Here is a 20,554-nt window from a genome sequence, read left to right as displayed (position 1 = left end):
ATTTCCAATGCTTTACGTGCTTTTTCACAGTCTTCATCTGACAATCAGTTTTACCAAAGATGTGCAGGTGAACACCTCAAAGGCCAGGGAACTGATTTCCTTTGTAAAAATAAACACAAATGGCTACAGATGTGCCATGCTGTGCTTTTACTGAGCTCTAAGCTGCCCTACCACCAATGCCACCAGTATGGGTTTGCTAAGATTACTGTTACACTTCTGGCAGAAATGAAAGAAAAGAGAGTGTCAAGAGGATGGTGCCAGACTCTTTTCCGTGGTGCCCAGTGACAAGACAAGGAGCAATGGCCATAAACTAAAACACACAAAGCTCCACCTCAACATGAGGAAGATTTCTTTACTTTGGGGTGGCAGAGCATTGGAACAGTTGCCCACAGAGGTCGTGGAGTCTCCAAGTCTGGAGACATTCCAAACCCACCTGGACACATTCCTGTGTAACCTGCTCTAGATGACCCTGTCTTGGCAGGGGGATTGGACTGGATGATTTCCAGAGGCCCCTTCCAATCCTAAGGATTCTGTGATTCTGTGAAAATGTACAGGATAGTTCATTCTTAAAGCACACTTTACAGAACCCCCATTTTGTTAATGTGCATTTTATATACATCATCAAAGCAACAATGAACAAATTAGTTTTTCAAAACTTCCATATGGGTACTTATGGCTTGGTTACTTAATAAGAAAACATTCTGATTTTGTAAATAAGAATTAAGGACAAAGGGAGAGTACAACCCACAACTCTTGTGCAAGAATTAAAATGTCATGAAATTAAAGCTCCTCCTATCCAAATGATTGTAACAAAATCCTGCAGGTAAACTGGGAATAGCAGAAAGAAGGTGCATGGTTAGTGTTTGCTTTTTTGAATCATTACATAGATATTTTCATTGTCATTCACTGAATGTTCTACTAAGCAGCAGCATATATAGCTGGAAGTGCCTTGGGATTTTGAAGGCAGGAAAAAGACTAAGAGAGAATTCCTAAAACAAACTGTAAACCATATCTGACCTTTCTGTGGAGTACAACCCTGCTATATGCAATTAGAGTTTCCAAACTACCTAATATATACACTCATCAAACCCCTTGTAAGAAGTTCTGATAAACTGACCACGGAGAGAACAACATTTTTAAAATGCACGTTATAAAGTCAGCACCATTAGTGCTATAAATATTATGGGGATCATTAATCTCATTTAGTTATTTATTTTCCTGCTGGTATATTCACATTGAGTCACAGCACCAAAGATACCAGAACCTCTCAAGCATGAACTATATTGCAACCACCTTTCATCCTACTTCTGAGAATGTAGGCTAACTGTAGCGTGCAAATGCTGGTGGGACAGGAAAGTACCTTCAGAACAGTCAAATCAAGGACTTTATAGGAGGAATTAATTATAAGTAAACGTCATTATTCCATGCATCTAGTGTATTATAGTATATTCAAATCAATTAGACAAGTTTTAAAAGGTTTGAAAAACTGCACATGAATATGCAATGACTAACCCATTCCAGCAAGAAGTGCAAAAACCAGTTCTGGCCCTTCTTTCTGCAGAGGTAACAACATTAAGAATTATTTCTGTCCCTTGCTAATCAGCTCATTAAACCTATCTGAAATTCTGGGGGGTTTTTTAAATATTAAACTCTAAGACAAAAAATTGTCTTAATATCTACAATATCAACAGAAGTAGCAAAATAACCAGCCCACCAAACAAACTGACATTTACAAATAAGTCCTCCACAACTTATTTAAAATATAAATCTACTACCTTTCATTCTATTAGGTTGTTTCATTTGATTACTACACCACTGAAGTTCTGAGCTTAGATCTATGGTACTCACACTACAGTATGATACTGCACTAACACACCTGAACACATGTGTGAGCTAAGCTTTCCACACAAGTAAAACCCATGAAATTCTCTGCTCTACATGCATGACCATAAACCTGTGCCTGAGTCTCCACAAGGTTTGTGCTGTGTCTGCATACACAGTGACGTATGTAAGGACAATTCTCATTCTCACAAGCATGCTAACCAGAAAAGGAGCCTGCAATTTGTGTGATAAATATACTTTTACTGCAGAAATATACATTTACTGCAGTCTCCTAACCCAAGAAAATGGTCAGCATGCCACTCTAAAGTGTCCTATAGCCTTCCTGTTTGCGGACAGTAGTTCTTCTGATTTGCTTTAATTGCTTTCCTCTCTTCTGACTTTTGTCTAAAGTAACTATTGACTAAAGGTATTTCTTTCACAGTCTGGCAAAACTAACTCCAAATCAGGAGGAAAGAAAAATAACTACAGAGCATAACAATGCAGAGAGGTCGTGCCTCCCTCTGCACATTCCTTTGGGAAACTGTTTAAGTAACAAGTGGAACTTGTCATACCTCCATCCTCAGAATCAAAGGAAAAAAATCCCACAGTGGTAAGCTCACATGGATCTCTGAATATTGACAACAGTTTGGTATGATATATGGACATTTCTTTTTTAATCCTGAACATGGAAATGCTGACAAACTTAACTACAGCAATGTGACTGGTGCTGCTATAAATCAACCCCAACAAACCAACGACATAATTACCTTCCGATTATTCTGTTTATCCATCCTGAGTCTTTTCCTAGGTGCCTCCTGAACTTCAAAATCTTCTGTAGGCTCCTTTGTCCTCTTTTTTTGGTTTCTTTTATTTCCATGTAAATTACCTTGGGATGGGGGATGGGGGAAACTCATATGAAAAATAATCTAAAACCCACTTTGAAATTATTTGAACTGATCTAGTTATTTAAGGTATTTTTCTTTCAGTCATTATTTTTAAAACATGGTTAAACATTAACACAGTTTGATGACCTCTTAATGCTTAGGGTCTGGTTTCTGATGCTGAAGACTAAGTCTAGAACAACTCTAAATCAACTGCTTCATACTCAAGTTATTTTACAAAGATGAGTCTACCTATAGGAACACTAGTTCAAGATCTGAATGCTACTGCCCAACATTTATTCGGTATCATCAGACTGCATGTGACTGAGCTTTGCAGCTTTTAACTCTCCTGCCACTTTGTAACAGTTCTTACCACTAAAATGACTTTCTAAGTCTGCTCCTTAAGCTTACTTTAAGTGGTGACATCTATTAAGGGGCCTCTAAAAAGACAAGATATCACCAACTGTACAGATTAATTCTCTTTCTGGTATGGCAATTCCAGACTCTAACAAGCTGATTGTATTTTACACGAGACCATAAGATCCCTTGCCTTTATGGACCAGAATCCTATGAACAGAACCACACTGGCCATTTTAGACCACACAGTTATCCATGTATTTAGATGGTTGTTCACTGTAAAGTTCAAGCAGCTGCTAAATACAAAAAGTCAGTGAGAAATCTACATAACCCTGCCACACATTCCACTATTTGTCTGCACCTCAAAAAGATAGATGAGGGTTTGGGAAGTGGTCTGTTTCATCAAGATGAATTGACAACATAATTAGACTCTCCAGTACTCTCTAGTTTATGAAGCTACAGAGTATTATTAGTATGAAAACTGCAAGCTCCATGGGCACAAATATGTTAACTGAAAATTGCCCTACATCTACAAGCATTCTATTCCAATGGGAACAAATGTCTGTAAATATCAAAAATAAAGAAACTTGAAAATATGAATAATTTTCAAATTAATGTTCTTATCGAAACAATCTAGGACATATTCTATGATCCAACTGAATCCACAAAGGAGACTGAAATGGCTCCAGGAGAACCTGCTACTTACAAAAAGCCAGCAAAAGAAATCCCACAACATTCTTCCAAGTTTAAGACAAGAGGATTTGAGATGGGGAACAAGTGAACTGACATATTTTCATCTGTAGGTAACTATAAATTTACACAATATATGTACTAGAAACACCTGGTACAGGTACAATTTCAATTACATTTCTTGCAATATGACACTGAGGAAGGTGAACAAAATTCAGCACTACAGTGTTAAGATATTTAATTTGGGATCCATTGAAGTTCTAACGTCAAGGAAGACAACATCTGAGATAAAATAAAGAGATTATGATACGTGGGCGATTACATAAAAAAATACACTCAACAGCTACTTATAATGATGAACTATTTGCACAGAATACAAATTTCAATTACTTCTGGATCTTGATCTCCTTTTAGGTGAGTCTTGAAACACTTTACGTTTGGCCTCTCCAATATTCTTCAATGATGAACCTTGAGAGATACAGAACGTGGTTTTTTTTTTAAACTGATATCCAAATATTTAACACTTAAATTTTAAAGTTAAAAACTTTTCAATTTTCCACAAAATGATGTTATTTCACACACACACACACAGATAGTTAACAAAACTGACTGCCATTTTATACAAGTTTTTCCAGATCTCACAAACTTTCAAACACTCCCTCTCATTCTTGTCATTGCCCAAAGCAGCACCTGTTGGCTTCTAATACTTCCATAGTAATTCTTACAGTGCTGTAAAGCTATTTAAATTTGAAAAATGATAGCTAGTTAAATTTGATAAAGTTCATGCAAATGGAAAACTATCTTCTTCCTCCTCCTTTCTCAAGTAAGCGACTCCAAATCCTCTCATACATTTTGGAAAACAATTGAGACCGTTCATCAAAAACAAACACCAGAAAAAAGCAACAAAAATACAAGGAGAAAAAAATAAAGTATTTGCAAACTTGCACAAAGTCCTAAAAACTTTGAGTAGCACAATAAAATGCCAAATGGCTGAAGGGTACAGAATAAAGTTTGGAATAGTTCTTCCTGAGTTCATGATGATGTGAAGTAATACACTTTAGGCATATATGAAGAAAAGGTGTAGCACTGATTAAATTTTTTAAACCATTTCTAACTGTTCTATAAAAACATCTCCAATTTTACTAGCAGTTAACACTTCATCTTCCCTTCCCACCATCCACTTGTAACAAGCAGTGGATGCAATGGCAGCTGCTTACGGGCAGAAGAAGAATGAGAAATCAGCAATGTCTAAACAGCAGAGGGTTTACATATAACAACTTTTCAGAACAATGAGCAAGAAATGTAGACTTCATGGGTTGCGTTTATTGTAACCATTGGCATTCCTTTGCTATTGGCACAAACACCAAGAATTAAAACTGGAAAACAGTGAAAGCTGTTTTCCCTACAGGGTCTCAAATATGTGCTTAGTTTAACGCCACTATGTATATCAAATTTAGTTAGAGTACACTAGCACAGTTTTACGTTTACCGGAGTCTTCTTCAGATTTGGGAGAGGTCACTATGGCAAACTTTGTGTTATAGCGAGCTTTCTGTTTTTCACTAAGCATGTTCCACTGCGATTCCAGCAGCTCTTCAATCTCCTCACTTGAAGCATCTGGATGTTCAGCAACCACCTATACATGCAGAAATAGGGTTGAATTAAAAAACAGTGACCATTGGAAAGAATGGTGTACACACTTCCATCATTTTGGAAAGTGATACGATATCTAATATTTCTGCTGTAGACAGAACTAGAATAAAACCTACTGCATCCAGTTTTGCTTTGAATAAACACTTCTCTCTCTGTGTCTTTAAAAAAAATCAACTAGCTTATTCAGAGGTATTAGGACTAATTTTGGAAGTATCTATTTGCCTTTTACCATTCAAAAAATGGAGTAAGTGGAGTAAGTGTAAATATTGTCCTGTGGTCACTAAAAAAACCCGGGTATTGTTTCTCAATGAAGTTTAAATATAGACCCTCAAACGACAGGCAAGCAATACTGGAATAATTCGTTTGACCCATCAATTCAGAGCAAAACTCATTAATCGTAGAACTCAGTACACCTAACTCAGCAGAGAGATTTACAAAAGTTAGCAGGACACATAATATCCATCAACATGGAGTTTATAATTGAGTTTCTAGAAGAATATTCCACCAAAAAAAAAAAAAAAAAGCCAGTATTAAAAAGAAAGAAAAAATCCCCCAAAACTCCTTCAGTATACTCCTACTTAAGGGAAATCAGATTTGATTAATCATACAAGTCAAAAAAATCTACGCTTTTACAGAAATGAAACAGTAAGTTTAAAAACAATCCTTCTCATCTCATTACCCAGTATTTTCCAGAATCCTATCTAAGTGATGCAACTGATACCCCAAAAACACAGAGCAAAGTAAGAACTAAGTCAAGAAAGCCATTTGTTCAAAGAGTAACACCATTCAACAGAACAGAAATACAATTTTTCTGGTAAGGTGAAATGATGAAACCTAATTTCGTAGAATTTAGGGTCTTGAAATTACATTTCCTGTTATCAAACAGGATGCAAGTGTGACTGTTGCTTTCTCAGGTGTTAAAGTAGTTGCAGAACCTTCTTTCCACAGGTCAGTGTTTAGTATGGAAATCCATGTGGAGTACTAAGAATTGTCTTGTTTCTTCTATCTGGCATAATCCATCTGCATAAAGCTTGAGGAGTACAACTAGCTTTGAAAGCTTCTACTCAAAATTTTATTAAAATACAACAATTGGATTCACATTATTGAAAGGGAGGAACATAAACCCACAAGATACCTCCCTTCCACAAATCTCACTTCTTCAGAACATGAGATTAGCATCAATTTTCACTGTTGTCACAAATGTACAGGCCGTTGTGCTCAATGAGGGCACAGAGCCATTTAATTCTCCAAGAAATAACTAGATTTATTTGGAGAAATGAGATACACATTATCATAACCTCCAGTCTCAACAAAATAAGAATAAAAATAACTTTCAGCTGACTAGCAGTACTGTGAAATGACAAGGAAAAGACACTCAGAATTCTTAATGGTGAAGGGACCCTTGTAAATAAGGCCTCCAAGAAAAATGCTCAGCAATCTTTTCCAGAGTCTCCATGTTAATGAAATTATTCTTTAATTTTCCTCACAACAGACTCAAGGCCCAAATCAATTAATGCAAACAGTGTAGCTCTCTGCCTCTCATTTGAATGATACTTTTATCTCCACTCAGACACTTCCTTCCAATGCTTGCTAGCCTTGTATTTTTTCACAGGGGAAGCATACAATACAATAGTACAAAATACATCTTTACTCCTTTGGTAACAGCACAAAATACTTAATGCATCACTACAACCACAAAAGTGCTCCAAGCTTTCAGCACCTCCCCCAGGGATGTGGGAAGTGTGTCTCTTAAATCATTAAAAATATTATCCAGCAGTTAAATAATAATAAAATCAAAATATATGAATATCACTACCACACAAAGCAAGACTCCAAGCAAAACACAGCAGAAATGGCTCTGCTTTTAAGACAGATTGTTATTATTAGAGGCCCCACAAGAGGAGTGAGTTTTCAGCCATCCCCTTCACTTCCATCTCTTCCCAAGGCTGGGGACAAAGAGCCTCTTCTGGGTCTGTAATGTTCCTTTTTTCTCAGTCTCTACATGCATATCCTAAGAAAGCCATACACTAAACCTTCCAATGCCACCACTACAAGCAGCTCAAAACCAGGTTTGTTTTTTAGCCAGCATTATCACTCTTTCTAGAGCATCAGAACATCTGCAACACAGCAAAACAAACTCTTGGTGAAAGTCATGCAAGTTGAACCAGGTAAGCTTAAAGGAAGGGGCACTCCAAATACTAGATTGGATACAATCTCCACCTTCCACCAATGGCATGAACCTGCCATTTTAAAAGCAACACGAAAGGCAAAAAGCATAAATATCTAAGTTGATGTTTCCTCACTTTGCCAGACAAGTTCCAATTAAGACAAAGGGAAGACAGTTTCTTCTCATGATCAGTTAGAATTATCTGCAGCTTTCACAACCTAGTTCTGTTCTACCCACAGAAGTGTTTCTGTACCTGTTAGAATGGATCACACATTCAGGCAGATTTGGGTTTTCATGACAGATCTTATTAAAACGTATTCTAGGCAGAAATGGTAGGATGCCCCCTCTCTAAAAATATGCAATATTTTTAAACTTATTCCGTTCTACTTAAACTTTGTGCAACATTGGCTACTATCATCAGTGAGAATTTCAAGTTTAAGAAAGTTTTTCAATTTCCTGAAATGACACTGAAGAAAAAGTATTTCCTCAATTTCATATATTCGAATAGTCTTCATATTTTCCATCTATTAATTTGAGAATTGCAGTATAACCACAGTAGGGAACAAAGCCTGATAACTGGGACAGAAAATAGAAATATCAGAGATTCAGCATATCTCTTCTCTGCCAGGTGTGTTTGGCTAAGAGTCCATAAAGCCAGCCATCATAATCTCATTTCTTCCAGAGAAGCAATTGTACCTCCCTAAATATTGCAAAAGACTTCTTGCTACGTACATTGAAGGCCAAGGTAAATCCTCCTTGCAATGTCACTTACAGGGGAACTGTGAATAGAACTCGCGTGTCTCCAGCACGAGACAGATGATTTACCCACACAGCTTTCCATAATTAATATGTCAAAATCTGTACTTAATGGTCTGGCTACAAAACTATTTCCTTTCAATAGCCAGCAAACTGCAATGCCAATGCTTTTCTCCAAAGCCACTAAAAGGTTTATTTAACACTGTGCTCATTTTCATTCTCAATATTACCTTAAGTTTCAATGATCTAATAAAATCCCAATTTAAACCACAACTAATTGACTTCCATCCAACAGAATCTGCTTTCCAGTATTTCTTCATAAAGTTTACATCTATAAATTCTTTTCTAATACAAATTTGTTATAGTGAAGTCAACCATTCAGTAGCTAAAGAGTATGACAAAGTCAGCACTAGCCTCCTGAACCTTCTGTCAACAATGTGTAATAGTACAAGAAAACATAAGCTATCAAACTAGTTTCAGATCATGGAACAGTAATGTAAAATGGAGCAAAAGGTTGTAAGGAAGAAAAATGGTACGTCCTGATTTTAAAGTAATGAGCTACACCAGTAGTAGTGCTTTTACTCTTTTAAGTCTTCCTAGAAAGTGTTGATAATAAGATATTTATTTATTCTACCTTGTATTGGAGTGTAAGTGCCTCAAGAGGACCTAGTTTTTGTCCCAGAAGATTGCACACACTGACAGTGATTTTTACAAGCTTTGGTAAGCAGCTTCTTTTGAAGCTCAGCAAAGGTTCTGGATAAGTAAATTAAGTTTTGAGGTGTTCAAAGATAAGGGAACACACAGAATCAACTGAGCCATGTCCTCAGAATGTAAAAGCTACCTACAAGCAGATTGCCATGAACAGCATAATCTGTTATATTTGCCTGAGCATATATGTATGTGTATGTATTATATTGTACATACATTAAAGACAAAATATGGCTAATACAAAGGACTATTGGTTTATGTGGGAAGATATTAACACAACTTTTGCTTGAAATACAAAGGCAGTTATCACCATCTTGTTTATATTGCTCACTTGCATTCCCTTCTTTCTCTGTTTCTGTCTAGAGTAAGATTCGATGCAGGCTTAACTAGTCAGACCCAGAATATTATGGATTGTGCAGTAATACCTAATTTTTGTTTACCAAAGTAAAGTAGTTTCTTCAAGTACAGAAATGAGAAGAGGCAATCAACAATAGTAACAGCTAAAAGAGACTAACCTCATCTCTGTACTTCTGACAAAAGACCAAAAACTGAGATACTGCATCGCCCTTTCTGCTTCGTGGAGTAGATGCCGGCGTTTTCTTTCTATTGAGAGGGGAGCCTATCCCTCTTTTGGATTCTGCCTGTTCAGATGACTTCTGAGGAGTAGTATTCTTATCCTCCAACTGACTGCTCTCTTGCATATCATCAGCAGCAGAGAGTTTTGATGTCCTTCTCCTCCTCTTGCTAGGAATGCCAGACTCCTTCATTGATTTCAGATTGGGAGTGGTTTCTTCACTTGAGTAGCACGACTCATCCATCTCCTCCAAGGGTTCCACAGCAATGCCAACCTCCTTTGCCACTCGAGGATTCAGATGAGGTCTGTCCCTGACATAGATGAAGGTGTACTTGGCCTTGCGCTCCTCCACTGGCATGGCCACCGCTTCACTGGCTTGCTTCACACCCATCTCCCACTGCGGCCGCAGCTTCCCCGACACCGGCTTCAGCATCTGCAACAGGAGACAGCCCCGTGAGCAGTCTGCCCACTTGTGATTTCAAAATGCTGACAGTAACACCAAACAAACCCCCAAGAGACTAATTGTCATGCAGATCTGTAATTCAGAGTTCAAATGGAGCTGTATTTGATACCTCTGATACCACAGATGAATCCAAGACAAAGCAGAAGAGTACTAATGTTTACTGACTAACAACCAGCGGTAAATCACCCCACTCTTTGCATCTGCAAATGAAATGTAAGACCCCTGTAAAACAAGTTGTCTTTAAGCTTTTTATAATACCTATTTATATCTGTTATACCTGTACATACCCGTAATGTAAAAATAAAAAGCTCCAAATCTTGCATGATTTGATAACCTCTTACCTTTATTTTCTCTGCTTTATTGAGGGCTTGTCTTGCACTATCTTGGCATAATTGTTCAAACTGGTCTTTTTCTTTGAAGGGCACCAGGCTCTTCTCAAATATCCAGGCTCGCTCTGGGGCATCTCCGAAAAACTGAACGTGATACTGACGAAAATTCTTTTTCTGTCCTGAAAATTAAAAAAACCACATGTATTTAAGATGCAGACTCTGGTAAGCCTCTGCACTTTCAGACTTGAAGTCTGTAAGCTGCTACAGTTGCCATAACAAAAGCACAATAAAACTAGATAATCTTTCAAAAACCCACTTAAACCAGCCTGAAAGTCTCTAAGATATAATGTATGAAGTCTGACCCAAAATCTCAATAGTTTAATTCCCAGCAAGAACATGTTTGGCTAAATTAATTCGAGGTTACAATCACCTGCCAGTTTTCCAAGTATATTAACTTTACATGTAGGTCTGGGTGTTTCTGAAAATGAATTTAATATTCATTTCTCAATGAACACTGAGAAGGTTCCACAGCTTGGAGAGCTTTTGCACTCAGCCTCCTCTCTAAGTCTCCTAAACTTTATCTTTTAATGTTCTTAAACAGAGACTCATATTTCATCTGGTTTTAACCTCTGCAATCAAAGCTTCATATTAATCAAGATTTTTCAGGAATCAAAGAAATCACTAAAGGATTTGGCTGGCAGAAGAGAGAATGGAATGAAGACTACCATTTTGACATCTAAATAGGAAACATTTTTTTCTTCTAAAACTAAAAATATTCCTTTTTTTCCCCTAGAAAAACAGGAGGAACGTTGTCTCACTGTGGCACGATACAGGCATATAACCTTTGCCTTCTAAAGGTCTCAGCTATTCTACAGAGATGGAGGAAGAAACCACTTTCAAAACTCAAAGGGCTCATAATTAACAATGAATTTCTAAAAGGCGGAGGTAAGAGATCACACTTAAGATGTTCTCTAACACCTTGTTCATTGAACTTGTAGGTTTGCTAAGTGTTCAAATTATGGTCTTGTTTAGAAACAGAAAAGGTTTTAACCTGCACTTCTGTGTTTGCCAATTCAATCCTGCTAGATCAAATATGCTCCCTACAGTACCTGTGGTTCCCTGGTGTCACCACACCACTTTGTCCAACACATAGACTGGACAAACTCAGGTCAGGATGGACAACCAGCAGGTACAAATAACAGCCACAATTCTGTTACAGGTGACTTCAAACTAGGTCTAGATTCCATTAGGTTATTCATACACTGCATATCTTCAGGCTTAGTCACCAAACAGATCTAGTTGATGGCTTCATACTCTATTTTTGGAGTTTCTAGAGTTAGAAAGAACTTTCTTTTTGTGGTGATTCAGCCAATAATGGTGATTACTTTAACAGGCAGATTAATCTTGTTGTAAAATATGGCTTCTGGAAGGGTAATATGAAATCAACCTAATTAAAGGTATGGGCAAAAATTTTAACATATACATGTAATGTTTTGTAACAATTACAAACTTAATCTATATATAATAACATCTATGAGAGCTACAAGAACTATAATGACTCATCTGAGATCAGATATGAGAATCTAGAGGAAGGGCAGAGGGAAAGTCTTGGGATTGTAACCATCACACATCCAATCCATAGTCTAACGTGTTCCAGTGTTGTATAGCCAGGATCAATACTCTTGCACAGCAATTACTTTAGGCTCATCAAGAAAATGTTTAAGTAGTGACTACAGAGCTCTTATGACTTTATCTCTGACTTAATCTATTTTACAAGGATGCCTGGCTGCATACAGAGATGCCACAGCCTACATTTCCAACCTCCTTAAAGATCTGCCAAGACCCCTTTTACCAAGCAGACAGGCACTGTGCTCCTTCTGCACTGTACTGCTGGACAGCTGTAATTGCCTAATTAAGGAGACTGAGTGATAGTGCTGCCACCAGAGTCACTGAACCTAGTGGGGAATCTTCAAGTATCCTCTGAGAGTTCAATTTGTACCTGTGCTCCTGGATAAAATAATGGCATTCATTATTGGTTGTTACATAGGGAAACTTAATTTTTTGGCCCACAGAGACATAGCTCAGTAGTTCTACAACTCCCTGATAAAAAACCTTTTATTTTTGCAAGGAGAGACTTTTGGTAGTGCCTAAATAATAAAGAGTAGGTGGAAGGTGAGACTGGAAATACCTTCTGATCGAAATACACACATCAGAGTGCATTTAGCAGTCAGGGTTGCTGCCCAGACCCTGACTAAACTCCCCAAGGAAAAGGCAGGCCCAAATCAACTCCAGAGCAAATATGAGAAATCACCATCATTCCCATTACTTCAAAGAGATGGAAATTAACATTACAAAGTATGTGGGCCTTTTTTTCTGTTTGTGCTCCACAGGCTGCATTCAGACATTTGGTACTTGGTTTTCCTGGGTCTGTTTCTATAGTTTCTGATAAAGATGCACCACGAAGATTCTGGATAATGAACATAAACCTTGCTCCTTTCAAGGAGCTTTACTACTCTCAAAATCCACCTCTTTATGTGGATTTTATATAGACCAAATAATCCAAAGACTAAAAATGACAAGGACTATCTGATCCAAACTCTGAAAGATTGCTACAAGGAAAATTTGTCTGAGGAGCCTATAAAAATAATTCCAACAAATGTATTATGAATGCTTGAAAAGGTTCTCAAGAAGCCATTTGGTTTACTACCAATTTTGAATCTAGCTATAATCCTAGAGATATTAATTCAATTTGTTCTTAAAAACCTCCTATGAATGGGATCAGACCATTTCTCTGGGCAATCCACCCCAATGCTTCACTGCTTTCAGCCCTTCCAACTCTTTCTTCATGTGCAGTCTAAATATTTATTGCTACTAAAGCCTCAAGTTTCAGTTATCAGAACAGAGAACAAAGGTGCAATGAGATTAAGAAATTGTACAAATTCATACCTAAAAATTTCATTAACACTTGGTAGTTCCTGCATTTAAAAACAACCAATATTGTCTGTAGATATCAGTATTGACTCTATGAATCAGAGAAAATTTAGCTGTCTGAATTATGGGTTGCTTTTAGTAAATCACAATCATCAGGAATATTTAATTCCCATTAGCTTTAATAACAATTTTAGCCTGTATCAATTTACCTAGCATTTCCACAGAAACAATGAAAAACACTTTTAGGTTTAGTTTCTTTTTTTTTTTAAGAAAATTCCACAGAGTCTGACAGCTCACAATTTTGGTATCTTTCAGAGAACACTTGAGTTAAAAGACACACTGCTATATTCTCAAGAATATCATTTACATGATTTTAATATTCCTGCTGACAAAAAGTTGCTGATCAACTGCACAGATGAAGAACAGAATTTTTCCAAAGTAATCATTTTGTACACCTGAAGAAATCTGAATGACATACCTTTTAGTTTAGTGTAGGCATGGAGAACAGGATCAGCAGAAACCATACACGGCCACCATGGGAAGCCAGACACTTTTGACCACACTAGATCTCCTATATTATACTTCAACAGATGGACTTTTTCCTCTTTGATGGTACTTTGAGTTGAATCTCTCTTAGCAGGAGCCTTAAAAAGAAAAAAAGAAAAGTCAAACTGATCATCATCTTTTTTTCAGATATGCACCAGTGGTAATAGAAGGAGGAAAATAAGAAATAGTACATAAGAATGAAGTGCTGTCATGTTTGCAAACAATAATTGCATTTCATGTGTCATGAAAATGTTAAATGTTAAGTCATAGATTTTGTTCTCTAACAGTGAAAAAAATCCACATTGCAGTTACAGTTTTGTTTTAATTAGAAATATTGGCAAGTAAGCTGTGGTTTGCCTTTATCTTTTCAAATAACTTCTGAGAGACCATCAGGAAGGCTTAATTTGATTTCAAATACATTACCTGAGCACTGGATGTAGATGCGGAAAAGTCAACCTCCCTCTGTATTGAATATTATTAATCCAGTTAAGTGCTATACACACAAATGTACTATCAGATTAAAAAAAATAATAAAAAACCAAAACCAAACAAAATCTCCAGACTAGAACTGACTGAAATACTGTCTTTATATCTGAATAGAAACTACAAAAATAACCAGGTTTAAAACCCAAGCCCTCCATCTTTCAGCTGTTTTTTCACATACAGAGAACTTGTAAACATGAACCATTCCCCACATAACTTTTCTGAGATTTTTTTCTGCTCCAGTTCTAGCAGTAAAAGTTTGTGAGTGCTCCATTGATGCTGTAAAGTTATTTTAGCTATTGGAAAACGATTACAGAACTATTTCCACTTCAAGGAATAGATTTAGCTACAAGGGTGTTTCATGTTTCCCTATGACAGACACATTTTTACTACATCGTAACAAAGTTCAGCCACACAGACATCTATTCACCAAATAAAACCATTTCACAGAGTTAGCTGCATTTTGTCTCTTTGGCTTCATCTGTTCTATTTGATATAAATAGAGTGTACCTTTATCTAGGTAATCACTAACTCTGTAAAAAAGCACAGAAGGCGTCTCATTAAAGACATATCATGTATTTTATAAAATCACGTATTTTGAATCTACTTTTTAATTTTCTTGTACTACATTTATATATGCAACATTTGTCATTCATCTTGTATAGTACCATCTCATCATTTGGAAGGCAGTTAAAATTAATTAGAATAGGCAAGAGGAAAGAAAGAAAGAAAGAAAACAGTTAAAAAAAGCAGAAATCTGTAATTTAGAAACAAGTACTTGGAGCATTACACTGAGTCAGAGTAAGTCCCTTTACCTTGTATGTATTTTCAAATCCAGAAAATACTCCCATAAATAATTACACATTATATTCCAAACACAAACAACTGAAATCTTTCAAGTGCTGCAACTGCATAGAGATTTATTTGCAAACATAGAGAGGCACAGTCAAAATCCATAAAACTGAATGTACTCAGAAATCCATTCTCAAAGCTTTTAAAACTCTGCTTGGTAAACATGCATGAAGGCATGCCCTCTGATTGCTAGGGACAATTACTCATGCAGTGATTCAACTTTTCTGATGAACTCACACTTGGTTCATGTGACTCCAGCAAGAGCTACATTCCCATGTCTCAAGGTTTTTGGCTCTCTAAGGATTCTCTAAGACTGTCAGAGAACCCTTCCTGCAAGCTTCCCTCAAGTCCAGCACTCTCAACAGACCTAAAAGATTCCAAGCAGATGTGAAAAATCAAATGCTCTTTCTAGCAATTAAACATGATATGAAAAATTATGCTTAAAAGGCAAAAATTAAGAAGCCCATATGTCAGGGGCAGGTCTGGAAAAACATTAATCCTAGCACAACAAACCAACTGCAGCATTTCAGCTGAAGAGGTAGGCTGGAATCTTCTTTCAATAAGTCAACTTTTCAGAAATGTGAAAGTTACTCAGAAGCCTGAAATTCATTTTTAATTTATTACTGCCCGCATTCTTCAGAAAGTGCAACTAAGCTACAAAGATTTATGACTCTAGTCTGAGAGGGAGCTGGCTGGAATAATGAAAAGGCCCTAGCAGTGCTTCTAACTGCAGCATAATATAAAAGGGTGGCAAGTACAGGGGTGAATTTTGCATTCCAGTGTGTCTAGAAGCACTTCACAAAATTTTAGAAACGTCCAGAATTCTCTTACAATATTGGATCATGATAAAAAACTTGAATATGACAGGCTTTGACAAAACCTATGAGGTTTATCTGTGGTAGGCTTGAAGTACTTATGTTTTTTTCTATTGATAAAACATTCATACTTGAAAAGAATGGCAAAATACAGCACAGCATTTGATATCCATGGAGCTTTTATATTAGATTTTTAAGAAGTCTATAGAAAATATCACCACTTGCTCACTTTCATCTTACTTTCCCACACCATTCTGCTTTAGTTTGATTTTCTTATTCTGAGAATTGCCCTGATGTATTCAATAGGTATCTCAACAGAAAGCAATGAGGTGCAATTCCTGGACATGCAGCTTATTCAATACTCCCTCTCAGAAACATTTTTGCAAACCAAATGCAGTCACATGTATAGATTTTACTTCAGTATCCAGGTAGGGTTATTTTAATTACTAATATGAGGGGGGGAAAAGAAATAATTTCTAAACAAATTTGCCACCCAATCCTCTCACGGTATCTCCTCATACACTGAGGACTGAAGCTCCTTTATAAGACACTTGTCTTCTCTGCATTTTTAAAGAACAGGAGATCAATCTCAAGTTAGAAAATGATATAGAAGAAAAGTAATTCGTCCTACAGTTTTTCCTCCCAAAGGAAACAGAAATTGTTTAGGGAAGTCTGGACTCATAACAATACCTGGTCAGTCAGCACAGGGCATCTGACTGCACCCATGAAGATGGAGAGGCAGGACTAGAAGCACAGGCCTGTGGGCTGTGTGAATGCAGGAAAGGAGAATGCAGGGAACATCTCCTGCCAAGCCTGACCAATTCTTCCTGTGATGATACTTAAGAAAACAAATTGAGATGGGAAACTCCTGGTTTAGAACCCAACTGTAAAGAAAGGGAAGATCACACAAAATCAAACTATTTTAAAACACCTTCCCCTTAAATTTTGTCTCCTTTGTGTCTTTTTCATGGCTTCTCTTTTCTTGAAATTGTTCTCACTTGTAATTAGATCTCCTATCCATTAATGTCAACAGGCTTCCTGTGCTGCAGAGGAGCACAGAACACCCTCTGGTTCTGTCACTGCTAAGTCTGGACTGCCCTACACATGCCCCATCCCATTACCTTTAACTGCAGTTTTGCCAGAATTAAAAGCATTTAATTATGTAATTTCCTTCACCTCTCCATCCTTAATTATAGGCAAGCGCTGCAGCTTGAGGAACTCCCAACTCAGTCACCATAGCTCCAAACTTCAAACCAGTCACACTAAACATCACAAGGAAACAACTTGGGATCTGATTACTTTTCTGCTTTAAGGAATTTGAGGATTTTGTTCCCTTTTCAAACATGAGACTGCAGAGAATTTACAAAGGTGGGCAGTGCTGAGGTGGAGGTGATGACTCCACACAGACTAATCCTAACACTGGATACACAAACCATTCCACTGGCTTTGCACTACTCAGGATGGCAGACACTGAAATTCCTGACTTTCTGGAGTAATGAAACAATTGCTTGGAAAGGCAGCTAGATGGATTTCAAGTTTATTTTGTCCAGGAGAATATGAAGTGTGAAAATTGAGTAATTTCTTTACAGCAACTGAGTTTTCCTTTGAGAAATTATAACTTGAGGAGAAGCAGCATCCTCAAAAACTCATCTGGGCCAGCAGCTGCAATAGGCTGAGAAGGAGTGAAAAATAAAACAGAATTTAACATGCCTTTCCTCTTTCCTTAACATATGACAGATTTGTTTGTCATTCTCTCAGCACTTTCACATGCAATGAGTGACAGGCAGATTGACAAGAATTCACAACACTGCTGTCAGCATTCTACCAGCCCAAAGAAGTGGCTTGGCCATAGAAAACACTACTATTTAATTAACTTTGGCTACACTTGCTCAAAAGAATTCAGTCAACTTTCGTTGACTGAATATGATCAGACAAGAACACATCATGAATAATATGCCATTTCAAAGCTTAAAAGTATCTTAAATTGACCAAAACCAAACTCATTTAAGGATAGCGTCTTTACTGCATTGAGAGCTTTAGGTTTGTTGTAGACTCTGCTACAAAAACACCATGATGAGTGTTTAGTAAGGTAATTTTTTAAAAAACACCTAGAAGGTGTATTAGGTGGTGTCAGATTGAGATTACTTTAACCCTTTTGAAAGTACACAGTGATGTTTTGTCTGTATTTCAGCTATTTTGTGTGTATATGCTCATGTGCACACATATGCAAGGAATTATAATCCTTCAAAATTATTGCAAATTACCTTGAGCATCAAAGAACTACTATTTCACTATAAACATGAAAAGCTATAGAAATAATAATAATAAAAAACATTGCTAATTGTCACAATGGGATTATGCAAAGAACAATGTTGATAACTGGTGAAGTTCTCAACTCTTCACAACATCATAAGAATTTAATATTGGACAAAAAAAGTATGAACCATTAAGACAAGTGAAGACAGTAAATGTTCTTTTCTGTGTAATGTTAACTAGGAAGTACATATTGAACAGCTTAAGCTGCATGTGTCTGGTATTTCCGTTTTCATTTTCAATTCAGTTTCACTCTGCTCCAAAGAACTTCCACTTTCACTATAACAGAAGGTCCTGCTACAAACACAGACTGCTGGAGATACAGCTGCAAGCCAGGATAAAAACCAAGCTCCTCACATTACAAAGAAACTAAAGCAAAATAATCAAGGCCCCTAAACAGAATAGACACAACTAAAATGTATTTTGAATTGAAGGTAGAACACACAAACTTAAGTCAAACCAATTTATTTCCTATGGAAAAAGCTAAGATTGGCTGCTGACCAAACACACATTATTTTTCTCTTCCTGCTATCTACTTGTGCTGTGCTTTGTCAGCTAAACTCCTGTTGTCTCTCATGGACCTGTGTAATGAAAACAAAAGTGAAAATGTTTTGTTTTGTTTTCCCTGTCTATCAGCACAGATAGAGAGCTAAGGAAATGGTAGTAGAAAAAAAACTTCATTCCTTTCAGAGATTTAGGAGATGTGGTTGTGTGTCTGGAGAAGAAGGGAGCAACAGAACAGAAAATAATATTTTTGTAATATTTTACAGCTTGAATTCCCTAATAACAAAGGACATTATGACCTAAAAACATGAAAAATCAAAGTAACAGGACAACAACCCCATGCCTTCCTTCCTCAAAAAAACACTAGAATAATTATGTTCTTAGAAGAGCTCTTGTTTCGTGAAAAATTCAGGAATTTTATATGCCAAAAGAGAAATCCACATTCAGTCTTCAGCCAAAGGCACCCAGGGATGCAGGTACTGTCCCCAAGAGTGATGCCCTGTCATTCCATAGAGAAATGGCTGCATCTCACTCTGTGACTGGTGACAAAAGTCTCATTAAATCAAATCACTTCAAAACCCAAAACTACAACTACAACTGATCAAAAGCAGTGCAAATTCCCCTCACTGGTACTATTGCTTCAAATAAAAAGTGGCCACTTAAGTCTGTTAAGAAATGGCCAGAATTCATTCTATGTAAATCTGCCTATAAAAATACATTATCCTCACAACCCTAACTGCCTAAGTGGTTTTAATTTTTTTAAGATTATAATTCACACACTATAGTGAATCTGTTTATCCCCAAAGGGCCTGAGAGGCCCTAAGTTTGTCCAAGTATCTCCCACACCTTCTACGATGTAGAGAAGTATAGTTAAATAGTAAATGAAAAATAACTGAACACATTAAGAATAAAACTGAAGTCCTTTCCACTTGTTACATTGTGTTCAATTTGTATTGGAAGAATGCTGTGCAATTACGTACTTGCAAACCACTGTCTATAGAGAGAATGTTTCAGGCAGAAGAGTAAAGAGTAAACCAGAACCTCACAAGATTAAGGAAAAAATATGGAATTATTAATACAAAATTGAGAAGGATGAGGAAACAAAAAAAGATGCAGTGAACTGGCAAAGTTTTATGTTCCATCTTCAGTAAAACAGAAGAGGACACTACAACAGAACTTTCAAAAGACTGCAGCTCCCAAAAGGCCATTGCATCCACATCTGCACAATTAAATCTGCAACAACCTCATAAAATATACAGGGAGGTAAAGACTACTGAGGGGGAAGAGGACATGAAATGACTACATCAAAACAGAAAAGCAAACAAACTCTATTCTGAATTGGCTTGTTAAGTTTTTCAGATTTGTAATTGTTTTATACTGAACTAGAGATTTAACTAAAATCTTCGAAATTCAATTTTGAGAGCAATGACATTAAATGTATTTCATCAAGTTATCTTTCACTTGCTTCTATTACTAACCACTTAATTTCTTCTATCACTAAAAGGGGGTCAAATCTGACAGTGTGAAAAATTATGTTTGCAGAAGACAGTATATTCTTATCTTCCTGCCACAACCCAGATTACTTTTTTCCCCTCAACATGCTTAGATGCCAAAGTTATAAAACACTGTCAAACATGCTGAAGAAAACCACTACAGATCTGAAAACTCTTCTGTGCTGGCTGAGGCTGTTTGAAGCACATATTAAGTTTTATCA

The 20,554-nt window shown here is 36.8% G+C and overlaps 1 protein-coding gene across 9 annotated transcripts in view; it reads right to left on the bottom strand.

Annotated features, from left to right (window-relative positions):
* The window catches only part of NSD2 (nuclear receptor binding SET domain protein 2), a 97,235-nt gene that overhangs the window by 28,856 nt on the left and 47,825 nt on the right, over positions 1-20,554 (bottom strand). For 5 of the 9 annotated variants that reach the window (XM_030270573.4, XM_072927934.1, XM_072927933.1 and 2 more), the window contains 7 exons: positions 13,806-13,971; positions 10,409-10,575; positions 9,546-10,037; positions 5,238-5,382; positions 4,140-4,217; positions 2,589-2,707; positions 434-538 (listed from right to left, as the gene is read on the bottom strand). In XM_030270573.4, coding sequence (XP_030126433.1) covers positions 434-538; positions 2,589-2,707; positions 4,140-4,217; positions 5,238-5,382; positions 9,546-10,037; positions 10,409-10,575; positions 13,806-13,971 — 1,272 coding nt within the window. Of the gene's footprint in view, positions 1-433; positions 539-1,201; positions 4,218-5,237; positions 5,383-9,545; positions 10,038-10,408; positions 10,576-13,805; positions 13,972-20,554 lie in introns of those variants that run through there. The other 4 variants (XM_030270575.4, XM_030270576.4, XM_041715635.2 and 1 more) reach the window with 3 other exon arrangements.

Source organism: Taeniopygia guttata, chromosome 4, assembly GCF_048771995.1.
Source record: "Taeniopygia guttata chromosome 4, bTaeGut7.mat, whole genome shotgun sequence".
NCBI classification, from domain to species: Eukaryota; Metazoa; Chordata; class Aves; order Passeriformes; family Estrildidae; genus Taeniopygia; species Taeniopygia guttata.
This window is presented reverse-complemented; position numbering and strand designations above follow the sequence as displayed.